The following is a 21465-nucleotide window of genomic DNA, read 5'->3' as shown; positions in this document are numbered from 1 at the left end:
AGCGGACTACAATTCTTACGTTTATAATCCCTACTCAAACTTAACAGGCACAGAACAAACGTTACCTATGTACAATAATCTCATCTAAATTTTCAGTGATTGATATCAAGCTGTTCTTCAAACAATAACAAAGTTTGTGTGTTTTATCATGAAATCAGTGGCCATCAATCGTTTTATATGCCGTTTTACTTCTTTGATTTTCATGCCGAGTTGGTTTACAGTAATACATTCAGTGCTTCAATTGAAAGACATTTTTGATTGAGCAAAATACCCAAGGAGAGCCGTGCTGCACTTTCCTACCAAAGGTGTACATGTCTACCGAAAAAACACCTTGCCAAGTGCATTTTTGGTAGGCTTTTTTGACATTTATACCTCATAACCTACCAAAGGTGTATTTTTGCCAAACCAATCAAATCTGATTCGAATCCTAATCGAATCAAATCTTTATAATCCATCAAATGGGATCCAAATCTTTAGAATCTGTCAGATGGGATTCGAATCTTTAGAATCCGTCTAAAGATCAAATCTTCGAATCTTCAGAATCCCGATTCTGCCAACACTAGCAAACACTATAGTTAACTTTTCTTCAGCTTTTATGACGCCGGTGGTAACAAGATTTATCACAAATCTCTTCCAGCTTGATCCGTAGCAAGTGTGAATAAAACAAGCTAATTTCTGTGTTTAGAACTATTGATTCAGGTACTTAAATAAATATTCTATGTTTGTGTAACCTTTTTAATTGTGAAATTTCCATCAAGCGATGTAGAGGTTTGGAATGATGCGACAACGCATCAGCCATCAAAAAATTTAGTGTTTGACATACTTTTGTGTTATTGATATTTGCTTGCTAAAGAATCCTCTACCTGCCGCTTAAATATTGTGCAGTTATGAATTGATGTTTGTTGAGTTAAATTTGCTTCAGTTAAGCTAAGTTTCAGCAATTGGGTTGCCTATCACATAGCGTAGGGAAAATTTTAAGGTTATGGTTCGTGAATTTTCTATTGTCTCGTTTCAGTGTTTTGTGTCCAAAGCCTGGTTAAACAAGAAGTGTTATTTTCTGAAAAAATCCGAATTATCCACGAAAGCATACCACGATGGGCGATTCCGACGATGAGTACGATCGTAAACGTCGTGATAAATTTCGTGGAGAGCGAAGTGCCGGTGGTGGAGGTGATAGCTATGGACGAGGTGCAGATCGACCGGATCGTTCAAGGGGTAGAGATGATTGGTCTGAGCGGTATGTTTTCAATATTTATTTTTTAAGACTTACCTCAAATTAATGATGGGTAACATTGCAGGGCAAGACCACGTCAAGACTATCGTGACTACCGGCCTCCTCCAAGAGATCGAGGATACTCTCCAGCTCGTGAAGCTCCTGCTGTGAAGCGTATGCGCGGTGAAGCATGGGGCGATGAAGGGCGGCACAGATTTGGGGGTAAAATATTTCATTATTTATATTTTTAACCGTGCAATTAATGTTAATAGCACTAAATATCGTTTCCACTTTCTAGGTCATGATGGCTATGGAATTTATGGCTACCCACATGAACATTTTGGCATGCATTCTGGGTCCGGTTCTTATGGTCCCCAAGCGTCTTCACATCAGAGGTAAGTGTTTTGTCTTTTGTTTGGTAATTTGGCTATGTTGGTTACCTATTCTATGATACACTTTTACAGATATTTTTCTCATTTAAGGGAGCCAGCATCATCGTTAGATACCCAAACACAACCCTGTATGATGACGCTGAAACAATTTCTTGCAACTCAAGATGATTCGATATCCGACTCCGATGCGATCGCTAAATACAACGAGTATAAGCTAGAGTTTCGTCGACAACAGATGAATGAATTCTTTGTAGCACATAAAGATGAGGAATGGTAAGATAATTGTTCAGCGGCATAAAATGAAATAATTTTCTCTTCTCTACCCAAAGTCCTGTTATCTCATCTTGCGTCCATATATGATTATCATGACCATTATGGAAATGCATTCAAGTGGGATGACAGTTGGGTTTACAGTATTAGAAAATTTAATAACATCTTCTCCTTAACAGCACAATCGCACTTAAGAACTTTCTGTGGCTAGTTCTCTCAGTAAGATGACTGCAATATTTAATATATTAAAGAACGGTCTCCATGTTTAATAATACTGGCCTTGCATCTCCATCAGTCTTCTGCCGAGGAACTATGCTACTACTCGGTTCTGTACGTAGACTGTCCTGCCTCTCAGAAAACGGTTTGCCATCTTTCAACAGAAAAATGGGGTGACACGAATTAGGGATTAGGGAGCTCATATATCGTTAGTTTTTGAGCAGTTCCGTCGCGAAACACTTTTAACCCGTCAAAGTATGGATTTCGTTAGGGATGAGATACAGTTTGTCAGCCTAACAGGCGAGCAATGCCTGTGTAAACTTAGTTTTTAATAAGAAGCACTCCTTCGCGAAATTTGGTCGTCGATAGTACAAAAATAAAGTTATGATACATCAAACACCATTGGTGGTGCTACATGCGTAAGCAGCATTAGCACCATATACCGCTCTACATACTCCGTGGGTACAACAAACAAGCTAATTAAGCAAGCAAAATTCAAGCCAGAGGTATTTAATATTCTTAACATTATGTGTATCAAGCAGTGGAGATAACAAAAAAAGTGTTCCCTGAGTGTGGTAAGCCACATTTAGGTAGAAGAATCTAAAGTCTATCCTTTTCGTTGTTTAATTGTTAAAACCGGTTCCATTCCATGTGAATCTGTCCCAGCATTTATGTTGCGCATTTAGAGTTTTCTGTTACAATGAGACTCTTAATGAAAATATCGAACGTGCCGTTTTAGATAACTGGAAAACATACTAATTATGATTGAGAATGAAAATAACTACAACGAGAAGGACCTAATGCTATGCTTCATTCAACTGAACTATCAGTACTCTATTTGTTAATGATTTTTTTCGTTTTCTACTTCAAACATTTAGGTTTAAAATCAAGTATCACCCAGAAGAGTCTCAAAAACGCAAGGAAGAACAATTAGGGTTTTTGAAGGTAAGTGATGCAGAATTTAAAAGTAAAAGTTGTAAAGTAAACTAAAATTGTTTTTCAGCGTCGCTGTGAGGTGTTTTTGGAGCTACTGAATTCTAACGATATAAACAAAGTTTCTGTAGATGCATCGAACAGTGATGCACTGTTGAGGCTCTTGGATACAGTGGTCATTAAACTCGAAGGTGGTACAGATGACGATTTAAAAGTGCTCGATGAAAAACCAGTATCCGTCGAGCCAGCGCGTTTACCGTCAACGCTATCCTTCGATAAGCCAAAAGCTGATGCTATTGTCACAGGAACGCCCGGAACAGGGAATGCTCCTAATGTATCAACGGAGGATAAGCAGGAAGACATGCAGCAAGAGACTGTAAGCAAAAACGCGACGAGTGAGGATTTTTCTAAACAAGATGCAGAAAATGGCAATTTAACTGATCAACTAGACGAAGCATCTGGAGCTATTAAGATTCCTAGCCCAGCTCTTGGCAGCACCGAAGAAAATGATGCAGATTTGAAGCATTCAAATAACGAAAAGAACGAAAAGCAATGTGAAGAGGAAAAAACTGAAGGAGATCGAAAAAAGCGAAGTCGTTCAGATTCTGTGTCTAGTTCTTCTTCTTCATCTTCGTCGTCATCTAGTGATTCGGACGAGGAAAAAGAAGGTTCGCGAAAACAAGAGGATGAAGAAGAGGAGGCTGTTAAGGAAGGTGAAGAGAAAGTTGAAAAAGATGAAGAAGCATCCTTGGACAACAATCCAACTGATGTATCGAAGCAGGACGAAGGTGATGGCGATGAGAAGCTCGTAGGAAAGACGGAATCCGATATTTCCATGGTAGATGATGGTACCAAGAAAATTGAGGATAGTTCAACCAGTGGCAATGCTGACAATGAATCGAATGCAGATAAGTTACAGAAAGATCAAGATGATTCTAGTCAGCCAAAACCGGAAACCATAGATTTGGTTAAAGATGCACCTAACGATAGTAGCCCCCGTGCGCTACACCGGACAAGTTCGATCTTTCTGCGCAATTTGGCCCCTTCAATTACAAAGGCTGAAGTAGAAGCAATGTGCCGCCGCTACAATGGATTCCTTCGGGTAGCTATTGCAGATCCATTACTCGAACGTCGCTGGTTCAGGCGTGGCTGGGTGACATTTAAACGAGATGTCAACATTAAAGAAATATGCTGGAATTTGAACAATATTCGCTTGCGTGATTGTGAACTTGGTGCAATCGTTAATAAAGATCTAAGTCGACGAGTGCGCCCAGTTAACGGTATTACTTGTCACAAGACGGTTGTGCGCAGCGACATTAAACTTGGGGCAAGAATAGCCCACAATCTAGACGATAAGTGGGGCCTCTGGAAAGATGGATGGAACAATGGAGGCGACTCGACGGATACTAAAAATGGCGCCAGTGGACAAGGGGTTGTTTCGTTTGGTTTGCAATCTAAAAATCCAGTTTTGCAAAATATTACCGATTATTTAATTGAGGAAGCATCAGCAGAAGAGGAAGAACTGCTGGGTCTTAGTGACGAAAACAAGAAGGGATCAGAAGGAGAAAATATTGAACGAGATCCACAATTGATAGAGGTTTTGGATAAATTGATTCTATACCTGCGTGTGGTTCATTCAGTGGATTTCTACAACCACTGTGAGTATCCGTACGAAGATGAAATGCCCAATCGATGCGGCATCATACATGCTCGTGGTCCACCACCGCAAAGCAAAGTGACCAGCAATGAAATTCATGACTACACACGCACATTCGAGGGCAAAATGGCCTCCTTTCTTACGAAAATAATCAGTTTAGATGAGACAGAGATGAAACAACTTGGCTCAAAGGATGCCGAGGCCGAAGTGGAAAAGTTCATAACGGCGAACACACAGGAGCTGGCGAAAGATAAATGGTTATGTCCACTTTCTGGTAAGAAGTTTAAGGGGCCAGATTTTGTTCGAAAGCACATATTCAATAAACACGCGGAAAAGGTTGAAGAAGTACGTAAAGAGGTTGAGTACTTCAACAACTATCTGAAGGATGCTAAACGCCCGCAGCTTCCGGAACATCCAGGCAACAACAAAAAAATAGGATCGGAAAACGCATTAAACGCTTCTGCGGCTGGTTCTGGCGGGTAAGAGTATATATTATCTGTTTATTAGTGTTTGTATTTTCATACTTGTTTCCTTAAACCTGCAGATATCGCAATCAACCGTTTGGAATGGCTCCCAGTTACGCTTCTGTGTATGCACCGTACGCCGCGGGACCAATGATGGCACCTAATCTTCGAGGCAGACCACCATATGGTCGTGGGGGAAGGTATGTAATTGAGAAATAACCTTTTTACATTTGGGACAGCAAGCAAAACAATGTGTTGCGTATAGTGTATGTAGTGTTGGGAGTTGATAATAAGTTGAAATAGTATTAATCTATTCTTCATTTCAACTCAATTTAACTCAACTGACATTCAAAATGTCGCTGTATTAAAAGCCACTGAGTTTTATTTTTATTTTTTCTTTCTTTTCCGCCATCTATGTAATGTCTTTTGTGATATATTACCCTCTTCGTCGCTACACTTCATAAAAAATCATCGATGATTATGCGCAAACCCATGCGTTGACATTGATTGTCTTTAAACCTGCTGCTAACTCAGGGATTCGGTGGCGGAGGCTCGACGCCCGATCATCGCCTACAGTGACTTGGATATGCCCAATTTTAATGATAGCTTCTTTTAATTCAAATGGCCCGTAAAACGTTACTAGTTTGTGTAACATTTCAATAAAGCTAGAACAATCGAGAAAACATTTCAACCAAAAGTTCCCTCTGTACATCTTACCAATTACTCTATTAATAGCCAGAAGCAGTTTTCGTCAAACATATTCGACGTATTCGACGGATGAACTCAAATTTTGAGCAGCGCAACAAACAAAGGCCATTTACAAATGAAAATATCCATTCTTATCAAGTTAGCTAAAAGCGTTATAACACTGGTTACCAATGGTGGCATTGGTAAAACCACTGTACTGCCAAACGAGCAAACGAGTTTAATGAGCTTGCTCAATTCACCAGTTTGACAATCCAGTGACTTTGCCAAGCCACTATTGGTGACCAGTGTGATGAGCTATAAAAGAGATAAATCAAATGATCGATGAAAATTGCATGTTTATGGCACTTGGAAGATTAAACACAGTATCGAATGTACGTGAGCTGTTAGAACGGCCACTTTCGTTTGCGATTGAGAACAATAATCTGCATCGACAGAAATGCAATTATGACAACAAGTAATTCAATACATTAGTAAAAATGTAGATTGTTTGTAATCAGAGATCTAGATACGATAATGTACATTTCACGAAAACAAATAATAACGCAACAACAGAAAATTAGATTTATAGAACTTACGGTAGATGTTGTACCTTTTTATGCTTTTTATTAAAACTCATTAGTATCATTCTATTGCTGCCCATAACTTTTTATTTCTAGAATGGGCGGACCAGATTATCGACCAGTAATTCACTACCGAGATCTGGATGCTCCTCGTGAACCGGACGAGTTTCTTTAAACTCTCACTGACCTCTACGCTGTGCTGACAGGCGTAATTTTGAAACAACACAAATTTTATATTTTCTGTTCGATCATATTATTTCTAGGTTGTATGCTACCAACATTTGATATCTCTTATGTAATCATAAATAAATGAAATGATATGATATATATGTATATATCATTCTGTCATAGTACCATATTCCAAAAGAAAATAAATAAAGCGTCTGGACGACGATGCCCGAAATGTAGTTAAGGCAAAGGATCTTTTTCTATAGATTAATCAACAAGCGAAACTGTGACCATATTTTTCATTGATTCAGCTTGGTCTAAAGCTTCAAGCACTTTCTCTAGTAGCTTTTTCCCCTGCTGGGTACCCATCTCATTTTTTAGAATGGCCTTCGCTCGGCTAAGACATTGAACCACTTCGTCGTAGTTCCGTTGTACGTCTCCTATTTTATTATCCATCGGAGATTCTGCATCACATTTTCTTTGAGTTCTTTTGATCAGTTCTAGTAGTGCAGCTTGCTGCTCAAGAAAAATAACACCAGCGTACAAACTTAATCGAAATGATTGTGGATCTAGTGTATCAATGATACGCATCATATCGCGGCACATTTGCAATTTTCTCTTCAAGATTTCATCTGACAACTCCCATAATAGGAAGCCTTTGAAATGGCCATACATTTGTATTAGCGAATGTTTCAACGTCAGTAAATGAAAGTGATTTGGATGTAAGAAGTTTTGTAGTTTATGAATCAGGTCTTCGAATTCCTTAACTGAAGATTTTCGTTCCATAACATCGTCGACTTCTTCTCCTATCTTGCCCATAAGAAAGTTCACTTGGTCGTATGTAATTTGCACAGGACAATTATTGCATTTCCAATCACTTTCATTGGAGAGCGGATCAATCGGCAGCTGAAACCCACCACAAGGGTCACCTTCTAGTCCCATGCAACGCAACGCACTCAAAAACGTTCCCAACTCGGTTGGATCCGAGCATCTTTCACATTTGCATGAAAAGTATTTGTTTGTCTTTAGATGCTCGCGACGAAGTTGGGTACCCCACAGCGAGTGTGTGTACGTTGTCGATAAGTGCTCACCTGCATAAAAAAAAAAAATGCAAATTTATTACTATAGTTATATTAAGTATAATGCAACTAGCGTATCTGTCTTACCCTTATCAATGTCTCTTCCCGCTTTGAATGTAAGTTTCATGCCTTTAGAGCAATCAAATGTGTAGAACGAATTGGGGATGCAACAGTGTTCCAACATACATCCGATCGGATATAGGCCACATATTTCCCTGCCATTGGCAAGGGGGATGACCATTGCATTCACTTCGAGGATGCCGCTTATCATATGGAGTGTTTTCCGATCACAAATCTTAAGAACCTGTTTTCCTTCCTTAAGTTCCAGTTTTTGAAGAGGCTCCAAAAAATTTCGGATTAAATACGACACGATACGTTCATCGGCATCACGAAAGTAACGAGTACCCTTGCGAGCCTCGTAGTGGCTTTCGAGATTAATCATCTGGTCAAACAGGGCAGGACTTCCAATCTGGGTAGCAAGACACTTAAGCACAAGCAGCGCATCATAACGATAATATTCGAAGAAGGACTCTGGATCATCTCCTGGCTTCGGTGGATGTCCGAAACGAAGTATACCACACTCTAATCCATGCAAATTACCATTGGTTAGGCCGGGGCAATCGGGTTTGCAGGCTGGCCATCGGCACAAACCGCACTGGAATTGTCCTAGGTGACAATCAGCGAAGCAACCTACACACGGTACTATCGTCGACCTCTGCTCATACTCATCCAAATTCCATTTCGGCCCTATGACGAGCGGATTTTCGGTGAAAAGAATTGTATCTTTTCCAATTGCTTTTGTTGCTACGAAGAACCGACCGATTTCCTCATTCTTGGCCAGCTGTGAAAGTTATGAGAAAGAATTTAGCTGAGGTTTTAAAATAATTTAATCAATATAAAACTGTTTTTGTGGTTATTATTGTTATTCACAATTATTAGTTTTAATTTAGTTTATTGTTTTGTTACAAATGTTTCTTTTAAGATCATTTTATTTTTTCGCATCACGATGAAACCCAACTAAACGGGTAACTTAATATAATAATTCTAGGGCCAAAAAGTGAGTTTTGTTCTGATTTAGGATGCTTCTAGTTGATTGATTAAAATTTGCGAAATTATATTTTTTGTTTGGAACTGTTTTTGGAGTACGCGTGAAATTGTTACCTGATTTTACCGAAATTGCCACGAGAAAACGACCTCGAGTGCAAAGGGCAAAAAGTGCCTCAAAAGCAAAAGTGGGTCTTAGCCGTCTGTACATGTGTTTGTACGACTGAGTTTCTTCCTATGTTCTATTTTTAAATTAAATGGATCCTGCACATGGCAGACAAATGAAATCTAAAAAAGAACTTTTTTAATAGTTCTTTCGATTACGGTAATAAGCAACCGTTTTTATTGATTTGGCTGTTAATCCAAACCTGCTGAGTTTTTTGTAAAAGAGAACAATGAAAATCACCTCATATGGTTTCGCGCATTCATTTTTGTGCTTAACACGCCAATGCTTTTTCTGGTGTTCAGGACAGCAATAGTAAACTAGCTGGCAAGCAGCGCACTTATGTTTTGAGTCCTCTCCACAAAGGCCACATTTTTTTTCTATTTCCATTGCAATAAGCCAATTTGTCTTTGTTTATGGAGTGTAAAGTGTGCACTTTTGGAAGAAGTGAAAATTTAGTCCACTTTTCTCGACGATCTGTGCCCGGGTAAAACAAAACTGCTACTAAACGATAAATTTTTCCTGCTCATAAGTGCACCGTTGTGAGTCGGCAACGCATGCGCTAAAACTGGTCGATGGTTTGTATTTAATATGTATTGTTTTTGGTAATATATTATAAATTAACGAGTAAATATTTCTCGTATAGATTCGAATGTTCATGAGCTGCAGCTTCCACGCTAGTGTAGATTTTCAGCCAAAGTGTAAATACATTCTGATTTTGTGTTCTTAAATATGTTAATTTTAGTCAAAAATTATGGTCAACTAACAGGTAAAACAAGGCCGAGAAAGTTAAATGCATATTTTTAGATATTTGACGAAAACGTTTTAGCGGTGTACCAACTGTTAGACTACAATCTTCAAATTTGACAACACGGCGTCAACATTCAAATCATCGCGTTGCAGTTGGCAGCCCTGATTGAATTGACAAGTCAAACTGCTTTAGAGAGGCACGGTGTGATGAAAAACGGAGCATAAAAATTTGATTTTGAAAATTTATTTTACACTTTGTGACTTCCATATTAGGATTTTATAAGTCGAAGGTATGTATGCGAATACTGTTGCAGTTATGACGTTGTGTACTTGATGGTTTCACTAACCTTAACGTTAGTCCAATGCCATCAATAAATACGCGTCGTTTGTGATATGTTCGGTGCAGCAAAGATGGAGCAGAAAAACGGAAAGTTATGTTTGTATTGATAAAACCAGGTATGCTTAGGATCGTTCGACAGTAACGTATCAATGTGATCAGCCAGTTAATATTTTCCAATAATTCCCGACATTCATAACACGTCGGGCGGCTGGGCAGCAACACCATACATTTGCAGTGTACGCAAAGGTTTGCTATACGTAATTCGTAGATAAACTTGGCTGCATCAAGACACGGGATATCATTTCCATCGGAAAAACATAGCTAACAAAAGGTTTGCTTCTCGGGTAAATTGTGTTGTCCGTGTTATTTAACGCATATAGGGGTCAATAAGATGAGTTGCCTGTACTGAACTCTTGTGAAACGTCGCAGTCAAAAATTCCTCTCCCTCACCTCCTTGTTTGTCCATCCTTTGGTTTAGCAACAATGGAGGTTAGGTAAGGGTTTGTTTTGAATTTGAATTCAAAAAAACTAAAAACATACTGATCATAAATGTAGCTTGCATGAATGATATGAAAATTGTACAATAAAGAAACATTTTTCCTGTTTGCCTTACTATTGTTACAAATTTTAAAGCTGCAAATCAATCTCTTAAATCAAATAAGATCACAGTGAGGATAAACATGATTAAAATAGTCATCCTGTCAGGCTGTCTGTAACTATTGTGAGGTGGTTTCTAAATATGTGATCATCGTTTAACACAACTAGAAAAAATGAATCATTTACTCATAGTTTATTTCTGTTTCTACAAATACAGTCTTATCAGTTATCATGGAAAACCTGAAACACGAAATTGATGATGAATCCTGCACTGGATCGGATGATTTAGTGGAGTACACCTTAGAAGAGCAAGAAGAATATCAAGACGACGCAAACCCTTCATCCATGGATGAATTAGAAGAACTAGTGGAAATATCCAGCATGCCAGACGATCAGGTTGATGAGGTAGATAAATAGAACATGTGTGTATATCGGTTTTAAAATTAATATGATTATATCGTTATAGGAAATGTGTGATGAAACATACGATGTGAAAGAGGAAAGTTACGAAAGACCTGCCGTGAAAGTTGCAGATGTTCGTACCCAAGGAACCATGTTTAAAGGTTCTATAGTATGGAACAACACAAATACACTTGATGGAAAATATAAAAACAAAATAGTGGTGCAACCACATAGTTCCATTAGTGGTGGAACAATGAAGCTACTAAATTCTACCCAACCTACTCTTCAATCGACAGCATCTACAACATCATATCGTTTAGTAAATACAGACGGTACAATGATAATGAACGTAGCGTCATCGCAACCGCCGCAAACGGTAAAGAAAATAATTTCGATTTCCAAACCCAACATAATCCAACAGGCCAATACTTCTAAAGTGACGCTCAACCAGAATGCACGTGTGTTGCAAATTCAGCCACAAAACTCGTCTCCGGCATCAGGCACCGTAAAAACAGTAACAATCGCAAAGAATGCTCTAACAATGAAAGCGGTTCCTGCTGGTACAATTAAAACATTGCCCCAAACCGCACTACCAGGAACATCATCTACCATACAGAAACCACTTGTTCACTTGACAAAAGCCGCTGGACAGGGGGTAACAATAGCGCCTCACAGAATCATTAATAACACTTCATCTCAAGGCGACAGCGAAGATGCGACAATTGTTATCAAGCCGAGCAATGCCATATTGCCGAAGAAACTATCCACCTCCAACATACAGCCGCGGTATGTACCGGGAATGAAGGGTGTTCAGTATGTGCGGGTTCTTAACCAGCGGGCTCCCGTGGGAAGTGGTACAACACCAAACATGATTTTTCAAACATTAAACAAAACTCCTGCTGCTAATTCACCTGTATCAACGACAATTGGATCTGGAAGTGCGTCCGCAGGTACCTCAAAGATTGTGCTGCAAAATAATCGTACCTACGTTGTGCGAAGTGGAATTGGAGCAGTTGGCACATCAACAACACCCGTAAGCGGAAAACCAACAGTTCTTCCGACAACCCGGAAAATTATATTGGGAGGAACCAATGCCCAATCATTGGATCAAAATAACCCTCCTACGCGTATCATTATTAAAAAAGAGGTTGGTGATCCGAAGCGCTTGGTAATTGCGAAACAATCACAAACGTCCAATAACATCATTTCAATCGTGAAAGGGGGAAATATAAAGATTGAACCCAGTAAGCAGCAACAACTACCGGACCAAAATGAGGCAAGCTCTGCTGCGCAGGCAACTGCATTGGATGATAAAATGGTTGACGTAGATATAGAGACAACGCGCAAAAATACCTCTTATGGTTTCCCAGAGGAGGCATATAAAAAACGGCCATGTCACTGTACAAAATCGCAGTGCCTAAAACTTTACTGTGACTGTTTCGCAAACGGTGAATTCTGTTACAACTGCAACTGTAAGGATTGTTACAATACATTTGACCACGAAGCTGAACGTGAAAAAGCCGTTCGATGTACACTTGAACGTAACCCTAACGCTTTCAAGTAAGTATTCTCTTCTGGCTTCATCCTTGAGTGCTGCTTGATCAGTATATGCGAATTGAATGTGAATTGAAATTGAAATTACACTAAACAATGTTTTTATTAACTTTTTCTTATCATAAATCTTTTGTTTATAGGCCAAAAATTGTAACAGACGGAACAGCGGATGATGGCACGCGTTTGCACACCAAAGGATGCAACTGTAAACGGTCCGGTTGCTTGAAAAACTACTGCGAGTGTTATGAGGCAAAAATACCGTGCTCTAGTAACTGCAAATGTGTTGGTAAGCTATGAACAACATAATATTAAGAGTTCAAGAAAAAACTAACAATAACTCTTAATCTCGTTTTTGTTTTTAAGGATGTCGCAATACGGATCAATTCGCCCAGGAGTTCAACTACTTTGGTCATCCAGAAACATCGACCAAAACTTTTGAAGACAGTGCGAAACTTTCGGGCAAAAACAAAATTATATATTCGAATGCTAACAATTCTGTTACAAGTGAAAGTTCGAGGGGATTGAAGCGTTCTGCATCTTTTATCGAAGATGACATCTCGGAGCTACCAGAGGGAAAGCATCCCCATAACTTTATGACATTGGACGTGATAGAGGCCACCGTCCAATGCATGGTAGCGCAAGCTGATGAATGTCTCAAAAGAGGATGTAGCATACGTACATCGGAAAGAATGATACTGGAAGAATACGGCCGCTGTTTGCTCGAAATTAAAGATTTTGCACTTAAAACGGAAAATTAAACTTTAAAAAAATGAACTAGTGCGTACGTGTGAACCACTATAGAAGTAGCTTAAAAATTCATGATTTTAGTGAAAAATATGGGTTGGTTATCAGGAACAGATAACAGTGTTTGCGTACAAAACGTATCAAATATATGTTTAATTCATAACTATGTAATAATATAAAGCTAGTAAGAAGTAATTCTAGTTACGATATATATTTCTTTCGAGCACAGTATAAAATAAGCACATAAAGTCGCGATACATAATAAACTTTACAAAATTTAAGTTAAATTTACTTTCATAGAATACCGAAACCACCAATTGCCAATTAAGTGCCAATTTCAGCCCATGGGCAACTTAGAGAAGGGTCTCCACGAAAGAAATCGTTGCACTCATTGTATCGACCATAAAACGATAAACTTGGTATAGTAATGTACAGTAGCTATCTAAGCATGCAATAGAACTCATATTTTTTAGTTTATTTTATGCTTTCACTGAGAAATTATCAACTATCGAACACACTTTTTGTCGCTATTTTGGCCCACCTGTATACCAGTTTTGGCCTACATAAAAAATGGGTTTTATGGTTTGAATAATCGTTAAAATAATTTAGAAGCTGCTATTTGCTTTTACCACTGTTAAATAAGTGAGATTAAATGTTTAATATGATATTTTAATATCCACTTTTTTTAAGGATGATCGCATTTTCGTCTAGAAATTTTCTGACAATCAGCTATCAGTGTCAGAATGCATAGAAATTTCATTTCAGTCGAAACCAGATTTCCTTGCATCTATTTTGGCCCACTTTTACATCGAAATTTATTCATTCTTTAAATTATTTCTCGTACTCAAAAAATTCCAGAAACGTTTCGGTAATCCCTAAAAACACTCAAAGCTTAAGAAAAACATTACTTCCGATTTAGTTACGCAGTGGTTGCTTATAAGGTGGGCGAACTATCGGCGTACAGCATGATGGGTTGAAAAAGTTTAATTAAAATTAAGTAAATTGACAGTTTCGTAAATTTTAACGATTTGCTCGAAAAATATTGGAACAACCGCTCTAAAATTTGGTATTTTACTACAATAAATCGATACCAATCGATATCAATTGATCTCCTTTCTAGTGGGCCAAAAGTTCCTTACTGACCCTATGTTTTAGGCTGATTTGATGATCCTCTTCGGGAAAGGAGTTCAGCTGTTACCTTCGTTGCAGTTTCCGTTCGTATACCGTTTCCCAATAACGAATAGAAGAAATTCCGATAATACATTTTTGAAGTTATCAAATCCCACTTACTTGCTATAATACCCCATTTTTACAACATAAATCAAGTAAAAATATACCCCAGTGCTTAGGACCTCGCCTAGTCACAAGTTTCTATCAAGGACTGATCTGAAGCACTGCAACTCTCAATCGTATTGGATTGTTGTGCTCCAAAAAACCATCCTTTGTAACATTCACATATGAGTTTGCAATGAAGTATTCGATGTTTGTCATGTAAACCATCCTAAATGAATGAATGAAACGTCAAATATTTGGTGTCGAGAAGGCTGTCCGTGATTGACGTTTTCGACGATTGTTCAGCGCTCGGACCATTTTTGTTCATATCGTAACATAACAATCGATCGCAAACACAAAGAGAATAATATAGGACAGTGAATGACTGTGTGGCAAAACGATTCATAAAGAGTTTTAAGCAGTCGTCGGAACTTTCTTTTAGTAACATTTTGTTAATTGATTTTTCGCCAAAGTCTTATGTCAAACGAACCAACTGTCGAACGGCATCCGCCAGTTGGAACTCAATAGTGTTACAATTAGCAAACGTGTGTGTTTGACTAGACATATCATCGCCAAATATTTCGGTCTTTTTCAGCATCAATCGTTGAAGTGAAATAAGAAAGGAAAACATATCATCGATTTCAGACCGTTCTGAGAGGATTTTCGTAGCGTTAAGGTTTGTTTCATTACAGGATGTTGAAAAAAAAGCAATCGTAATCCACGATCTCTTTTTACAGACTTAGAAGTATTATGTTGGCAAATTCTTCGTCGTGTGGTGTTGAGCGTGACCTACAAGGAAGTGAAGTTGTGTATCATTTTTGTGTTGAAGTGTAGGATTCTTTCGTGTATCATTGTGCCATTGTAAGTTTAGTTTGATTCTTCCTTTTTCATTTATGGCAAACGCAGTCCATAACAGGGAATTACCAATTTAAATGTATTCATCTTTCAAGTACTCGTTGCGATCTTGGATGTGTGTAAAATCGATAGCCACAGCGATTTTGTAGAGCTTTATGTCAACAATATTGTAAAAATGACTGGCAATAGAATGCTGAGAAAAAAGGGAAGCAATATTAATTTATTTGGCAAGGGATTGTTTTTTACTTTTCCAACGCTGCTCTGGCAAGTGGATTGGTTGGCTACAGAAAAAGGCCCAAAGGCTGGAATTAAAGGTTACTTCTTGTAGGTCAATTGACCTGAATCAAAGTGCATAAAAGTAAGAAGAAAGAGCCGTGGCTAATATATATTGGTCAACATCGGTCACAATCAGGCATGTTGCAATACATAAAACGTAACCCTCACATAGTACATGCGGAAGAACCGGATGAAACAACTTCCTCTGACCGAACAAATCGGATGAGTTTAACGTACACCGCATCTTAAATCTCTGTACTTTTCGTTTGTTACGGTTTGGGTGGCACCTTCTAATCTATCTATTCCTCCTTTTTAACTAGATGGTCTCAACACGGCAAATGACTGGTGGTTCATCCGACGAATGCGGCCTGCACTCCTTTCGCGTCACGTCGAATGCATCATCTCTGGCAATATCGGGTTCAAATACAACCGCATCATCTTCAAATATGGCGATCACGAGTTGTGGAAAAGTTTCCTCTTTTGGTCTGCATGGATTAGCTTCGTCCAGTTCTAACAACAATTCAGTCATCACATTGATACAGGATATTCCGTCGCCGGAGATGCACCAGACCATGCGTCAACTACAGCATCGTCCTAAACAAGAGATTAATTTGATGGATCTACCAGCAGAACTTTTGGGACATATATTTTCATTCGTGGGCTTCAAAAAAATTGCCCAAATGCGAGTGGTAAGTAGTTAGATTTTCCATTACGTTTTAGTATTTTCTTCATTGTATTTAAATTGTGAATTTAGTTTTACCTCACTCTATACTTGGTGGTTTGTTTCGAACAATCATAAAGTTTTTTCTATCTTTTTATTTCCATGCCAAAATGGTGATCATGATTTACATGACTTTGCGAACGTCTTACTTGCCATGTGCGAATTACCTGTGAATCGAATGGAATCATTTACTTGATACGTATTACCATATTATCCTTTTGAATGGGATTATTAAGAAAATCGACCTACGAGCGCCGAGGTGCTCCCCACCACCAAGACCGAACCTTCCACCGGCATGACCACTAACGGTCATACAGGAAAATGTGCTGTACTAGCTGCAATGACTTGCGTGTATTGAGCGTACACATAATGCTATTTGAGAAGTTTTAGTCTGTTTAGAGGAAAGAGAAGTCAATTAACAACTTATGAATTTGGGAATGCTTCATTCATGTTTTTATTTTTTAAAAAGAACCTGAAAAGACAGTTTGTTATAATTAAAAAGGGGCTGGAGAACTCTGTAACTCAAATATTTTCAACGATACCTGTTGCATACCTTAAGGCGTAATAGAAAGATAACGGGAATATCATACTAATTTTTATCACACATTTACTCACACATACTTTGTAAATGACAATTGCTTCATTATTTTGTTTTAAATTTCTTTGAGGAAATTATAGATTTATCTTTGTGACGGTTTTACCAAAAGGTATTAGGACTTAATTACTAACTTATGTGATTCTAAATCCGCATAGCAGTCTTGGCCTTCCGAGCTCGACGAAGCTCCATCCGAATTGGTTCAATTCCATAGCACGGCTTTTCTGGTAGCTTCGTCTACACCATCCTTCCATCTCAATCTAGGCCTACCACGCCTCCTCTGTCCTTCGGGACGGCCTAAACGGACATTACTCAATCGTCAATCCCAATCGTCCGGTGTCATTCGAATGATGTGACCAGCCCACCGAAGCCTGGTGGAACTAATTCTCTGCGCGACTGGGACTCTGTTAATCTCATATAGCTCGTCATTATATCCACTTCTTCATTGTGGTATTAGGTCTTAGGAACCCGTTACAGTTTAAACCATGGACTAAACAAGATTAGTAAATTTTAGAGCAAACATGGAGATGGCCGTTACGCAGTGGCAAGAAAAATAATAAAATAAGAGGGGTTGATAATTGGCTTTCAACACGAAGCTAACCTGCAGTCCAAAAAAAGGTGTGGGAACTACATTTTGATGTCCTGTTGACCAACTGTAAACGCTTTAAACTTTTTTGTTCAGATTTTTGAAAATTATTCAACATTATTGGCTCATGATGGTTCATGATAGAAAAGTGGTTGGTGGTACCTTAAATTTCGCAGTTAGAATGTTTTTATTTTTAAATTCCCACTAAATTGTTATTTTTTTTCTATTAGATATCTCATCAAATGAACCATGTGTGCAGTTCGATATTGAATTCCACGTTTCAAAAGCTGCAGAATCAAATGCATAATCGATTTCATACAGTGAAAGCGAAAATGCCTCGCAGGTAATGAAAGCTTTCATTTCCTTACAAATCAAATTATTTTTTTAAACCTATTAATTTTCTCTTATTGTCTACAGGGAATCTGCGCGAAGAAATCATCCCCTGGCATGTGAATGCGACATCTTAGAGACATGTTATATGCGTCTTTCTTTACTGCAAATGACATTCGGGAAGCATATTGAAAGAAAACACTGTTGTTTTTTCCCTGGCGCAGTAAGTTTCTATGTTCCAACATACCAAACTTTGTACATAACATTCGGCCCGCCATATAATTTAATTTTAATATATATTTTTTTGCAGATTTTGGATGAGGTGTATTCCGTATTACGTTATATAAGGACATCACCTTCTCTGGATCGGCCTTTTAAGGTTACTGATGAACTATTTGACCTATCTACGATGGCGATGGAATATTTCAAAGAACACATAGAACCTAATTTACCTGATATTGCATATTTCAGTAAGTAATATTATCATCTTTTCTTTTATTTACTAACCATTTTGAAAGTAATTTACAAGCAATGGAACGAAGCATAGGCTTTTTGTTATTGTCCTGCTTATTCTTGATTAAAACTTGTCTTTTTGCCGTTTCGTAGAATGCAGTTGCATTATATGTTATGTACAAGCTTACTGAGTAGCGATGCATCAGGTACTTACACTAAAAGGCATCGTTTGACGTTAACCGCCCATCCTATTTTGTGACACTTTCCGTTTACGCCTCTCGGTCTGCAATTCACGATAAGCACCGGTTAAACGAAATGAAGTGGAAAGAAAGAAACGAAGAGAGTGCATGAACATGAAGCGGACTGACACTGGCGGACCGACTTTAGCGGACCGACATTGACGGACTGACACTGGCGGACCGACGCTGACGGACCGACGCTGACGGACTGACACTGGCGGACTGACACTGGTGAACCGACGCTGGCGAACTGGCACTGACGGACCGACTTTGGCGGACTGACACTGGCGGATCGACATTGGCAGACTGACACTGACCAACCGACGAGACATGGATTCGTCAGTCCCTAGGGATCGACGTGGCGTGAACGGAAACTTCACAGTCAGTCCCCAGTTAACGTAACCAAAAATAATATTGAAGTTGGTATCTCAATCCATAACTTTTTCTACGATTTTCAATTGTATATTGGTGTGGTTACCAAATATTATCTTTTTATATATTCTCTCTTGTGCGATAGTAAAGCAATCGCCTTATGAATCAACTATGCCAAAAAACATAATTTGTTTTCTTCAGCCAACAGTACAAAATCATTCGCTGTCTTGGAGCCTTCTTCGTCGATAATGTCACGAGACACATCACACTCGAATTCATCGTCACCACCACAGAGCAATATGGTTCTCCGGAAAGGCATACGTAAAATAAAGCAGGGTATGAAACGGTAAGCTTATTTAAAGTAATTTTAGTTTCAACAAGTGAATTAATCAAGGAATCATCGTTTAGCTACAATAATCAGCTAACCGTGTTACGCAGCGAATTGCGTACCTGCAGACGAAAGGCAACAGAGCAAGCCAAAATGATAACAGAACAGCAAAAATTGCTGGCAGAACAACAGAAACAAACTTTAGAGTTTGCTAATCGGCTCGATGAAACGGATAAGAAGAACGAGGAGTTGTCACGAAAGTTCTCTACAGTTTTACAAGTAAGTATTTGCTGAAGATTAATCAATCTTATTCAAGGGGTTATAATTACATTACAATTCCGCAACACTAATTAAAATTATTCATGACATTAACGCAATGATGTTTTCTGCCTGCTTGACTTTATTTAGGAACTAAACAAATGCAAAACGGAACTACAATATTGGCGATCAAATAGCCCTGCAAACACGATCTCCAGAACGTCTCAGCAAACGGTGTGTCCAGAAGAATTGGACATATTTGTTAAGCCAAGAAATTCTTTTAATGATGTTGATCCACTTAAGTTAGAAATGGAAAAAAGTTGCCCTCTGGTAGGAACCAACATGTATAATTTCAGTGCAAAAGAAGAAAAATATGAGGAAGAAGATAAAAAAGAACAAAGCATCGATCAGGCAAAAAGTCAACGATTGCATTCATCGGTGCCAAACGCGAAGGCTACAGTAACAGTGTTGGCGAATAATCCAACCGAAACTATTCCATGTTCCTCGATAATCGTAAAAACTGGACAAAAGAGAAAATTAGGCTGCTGTTCAATATCCAACACCTTACGCTGTAGTGACGATGCTGTGATGTTCTGTCATAGCGATGATAATGAAACGGTTCCATTGGATACTTCAAAATGTCTAAATCCACAATTTGCTTCAGCAGCACTGACGGCGTCTTATTCATCGACTGCTTGTACAATGCCATCTTTTAATAAGGGAATTCAATCGTCGGTAAACAAAATCGATACGCCACAGGAGTTTAGAAAAGAAGACCCAGAAATGGTTGATGCTCTCGGCAAAAGTGTGACTGTTGAAAATGGGACTAGTGAACTTGAGGAAATAGCAGCCGATGAATGTGAATCAACACTAAATTTAAGAAATACTGAAGCAATCGGGCACGAATCGATCGTTATTGGTCCATCAACACAAGATCCTGTTAGTGCAGCATCAAATGATCTTTTACATAATAATGCTAGAGCAAATTTGAGTAGTCATAAGACTAGTATCATTACTGCTGATAATATTTATCATAACAAAAAACTACGAAGAGTACAAAACAAAGCTAGATCACCAAGTAATAAACATATTAAACATAACGCAAAAGCCACTAGAAGTAAACAAACGGACAAGTAAAAACTGCGTGGAAAGCAATGTATAGAATCTTTCCAATACAAATTTATCATACCTTTGCATTTTAGCTTCGTTATCTTATCAAAAAAGGCTTAAAGCAAGAATTGCACATGCTCGCACGACATTTTATATAACTTAAACATTAAATAATTGACCAATAAAGCGTTACGATTTTTTAAAATTTCATTTTACATGGTTGGCAAATAGAAGTTTATTTGGAACGATGCATAAAGTGATAATGAAGATTCCTTTAGTTCAATTCCTGTTGGTATCTTTACCTGGTATGTTGGCAAACTTCAGTTATTTATAGATTTGCAATAGTGTTGTTACAGACGGAAAAGTATATGCTTCTCCTTTGAGGACCCCTAAAAGTGTAGAATTTGCAGAATTCATGATAAAAAAAACTGTGTTCATCAAGTAGATACAAATGCAAAAATGGCTCAACCATCTTGATTCCATTATGGTTTTTCTAATGGCTATTCGTTTCTTTCCAAAAATTCACAAATTTCACCGTGTGTGCTTGTGGTTTTGTCTACATTGGAAGAGCAAACAGCTGGTAGAGAATAATAAATAGTTTAAAACAGTTGATTAATTTTTAAACCTCTCTATGACTATACTTTTCTCCCAAATCAGTGCAGAAACATTCCAAATTGAGTAGTCAACATGTCGCAAGTTTCATTGTTAGTTTTATCTTATCCGATATGGAGTGTTACACTAGTGATTAAAAAAATAGAACTCTCCAAATACGCAGGTGCTCCGTCCATGTTGGTAAAAGGACATCGTGACCAATGC

General features: G+C 38.3%; 4 protein-coding genes across 6 annotated transcripts; 3 read left to right on the top strand and 1 right to left on the bottom strand.

The window, feature by feature from the left end:
- The first annotated feature begins 626 nt into the window (after positions 1–626).
- On the top strand, positions 627–6680 carry LOC131271255 (serrate RNA effector molecule homolog). Its single transcript, XM_058272666.1, has 9 exons — positions 627–699; positions 1016–1237; positions 1299–1435; positions 1512–1608; positions 1678–1878; positions 2970–3036; positions 3095–5160; positions 5226–5345; positions 6510–6680. The coding sequence occupies exons 2-9, from the start codon at positions 1095–1097 to the stop codon at positions 6586–6588; spliced, it is 2910 nt and encodes a 969-aa protein (XP_058128649.1). The 5' UTR covers positions 627–699; positions 1016–1094; the 3' UTR covers positions 6589–6680.
- Positions 6640–9257, bottom strand: LOC131271205 (SET domain-containing protein SmydA-8). The gene is made up of 3 exons (XM_058272599.1): positions 9111–9257; positions 7748–8501; positions 6640–7672 (listed from the first exon to the last, which is right to left on the bottom strand). The coding sequence occupies exons 1-3, from the start codon at positions 9255–9257 to the stop codon at positions 6849–6851; spliced, it is 1725 nt and encodes a 574-aa protein (XP_058128582.1). The 3' UTR covers positions 6640–6848.
- Positions 9258–9801: 544 nt separating this feature from the next.
- On the top strand, positions 9802–13772 carry LOC131271187 (protein lin-54 homolog). 2 transcript variants are annotated; one of them, XM_058272578.1, is made up of 6 exons: positions 10050–10073; positions 10174–10203; positions 10772–10959; positions 11021–12516; positions 12651–12796; positions 12874–13772. In XM_058272578.1, the coding sequence occupies exons 1-6, from the start codon at positions 10052–10054 to the stop codon at positions 13266–13268; spliced, it is 2277 nt and encodes a 758-aa protein (XP_058128561.1). In that variant the 5' UTR covers positions 10050–10051; the 3' UTR covers positions 13269–13772. The 2 variants fall into 2 exon arrangements, with proteins under 2 accessions (XP_058128563.1, XP_058128561.1); XM_058272580.1 differs by lacking the exons at positions 10050–10073; positions 10174–10203 and adding an exon at positions 9802–9907.
- A 1115-nt stretch (positions 13773–14887) lies between these two features.
- Positions 14888–20859, top strand: LOC131271254 (uncharacterized). Of its 2 annotated transcripts, XM_058272664.1 has the most exons (9): positions 14888–15202; positions 15264–15387; positions 15978–16346; positions 17790–17902; positions 17977–18112; positions 18200–18359; positions 19155–19299; positions 19362–19560; positions 19690–20859. In XM_058272664.1, exons 3-9 carry the CDS (start codon positions 15978–15980, stop codon positions 20674–20676), a joined length of 2109 nt encoding a protein of 702 aa, XP_058128647.1. In that variant the 5' UTR covers positions 14888–15202; positions 15264–15387; the 3' UTR covers positions 20677–20859. The 2 variants fall into 2 exon arrangements, with proteins under 2 accessions (XP_058128647.1, XP_058128646.1); XM_058272663.1 differs by lacking the exon at positions 15264–15387.
- Positions 20860–21465: the final 606 nt, after the last annotated feature.

This window comes from Anopheles coustani, unplaced genomic scaffold (assembly GCF_943734705.1).
Source record: "Anopheles coustani unplaced genomic scaffold, idAnoCousDA_361_x.2 scaffold_12_ctg1, whole genome shotgun sequence".
NCBI lineage: Eukaryota > Metazoa > Arthropoda > Insecta > Diptera > Culicidae > Anopheles > Anopheles coustani.
The sequence above is the reverse complement of the archived record's forward strand: the minus strand, read 5'-3'. Positions and strand labels throughout refer to the sequence as shown.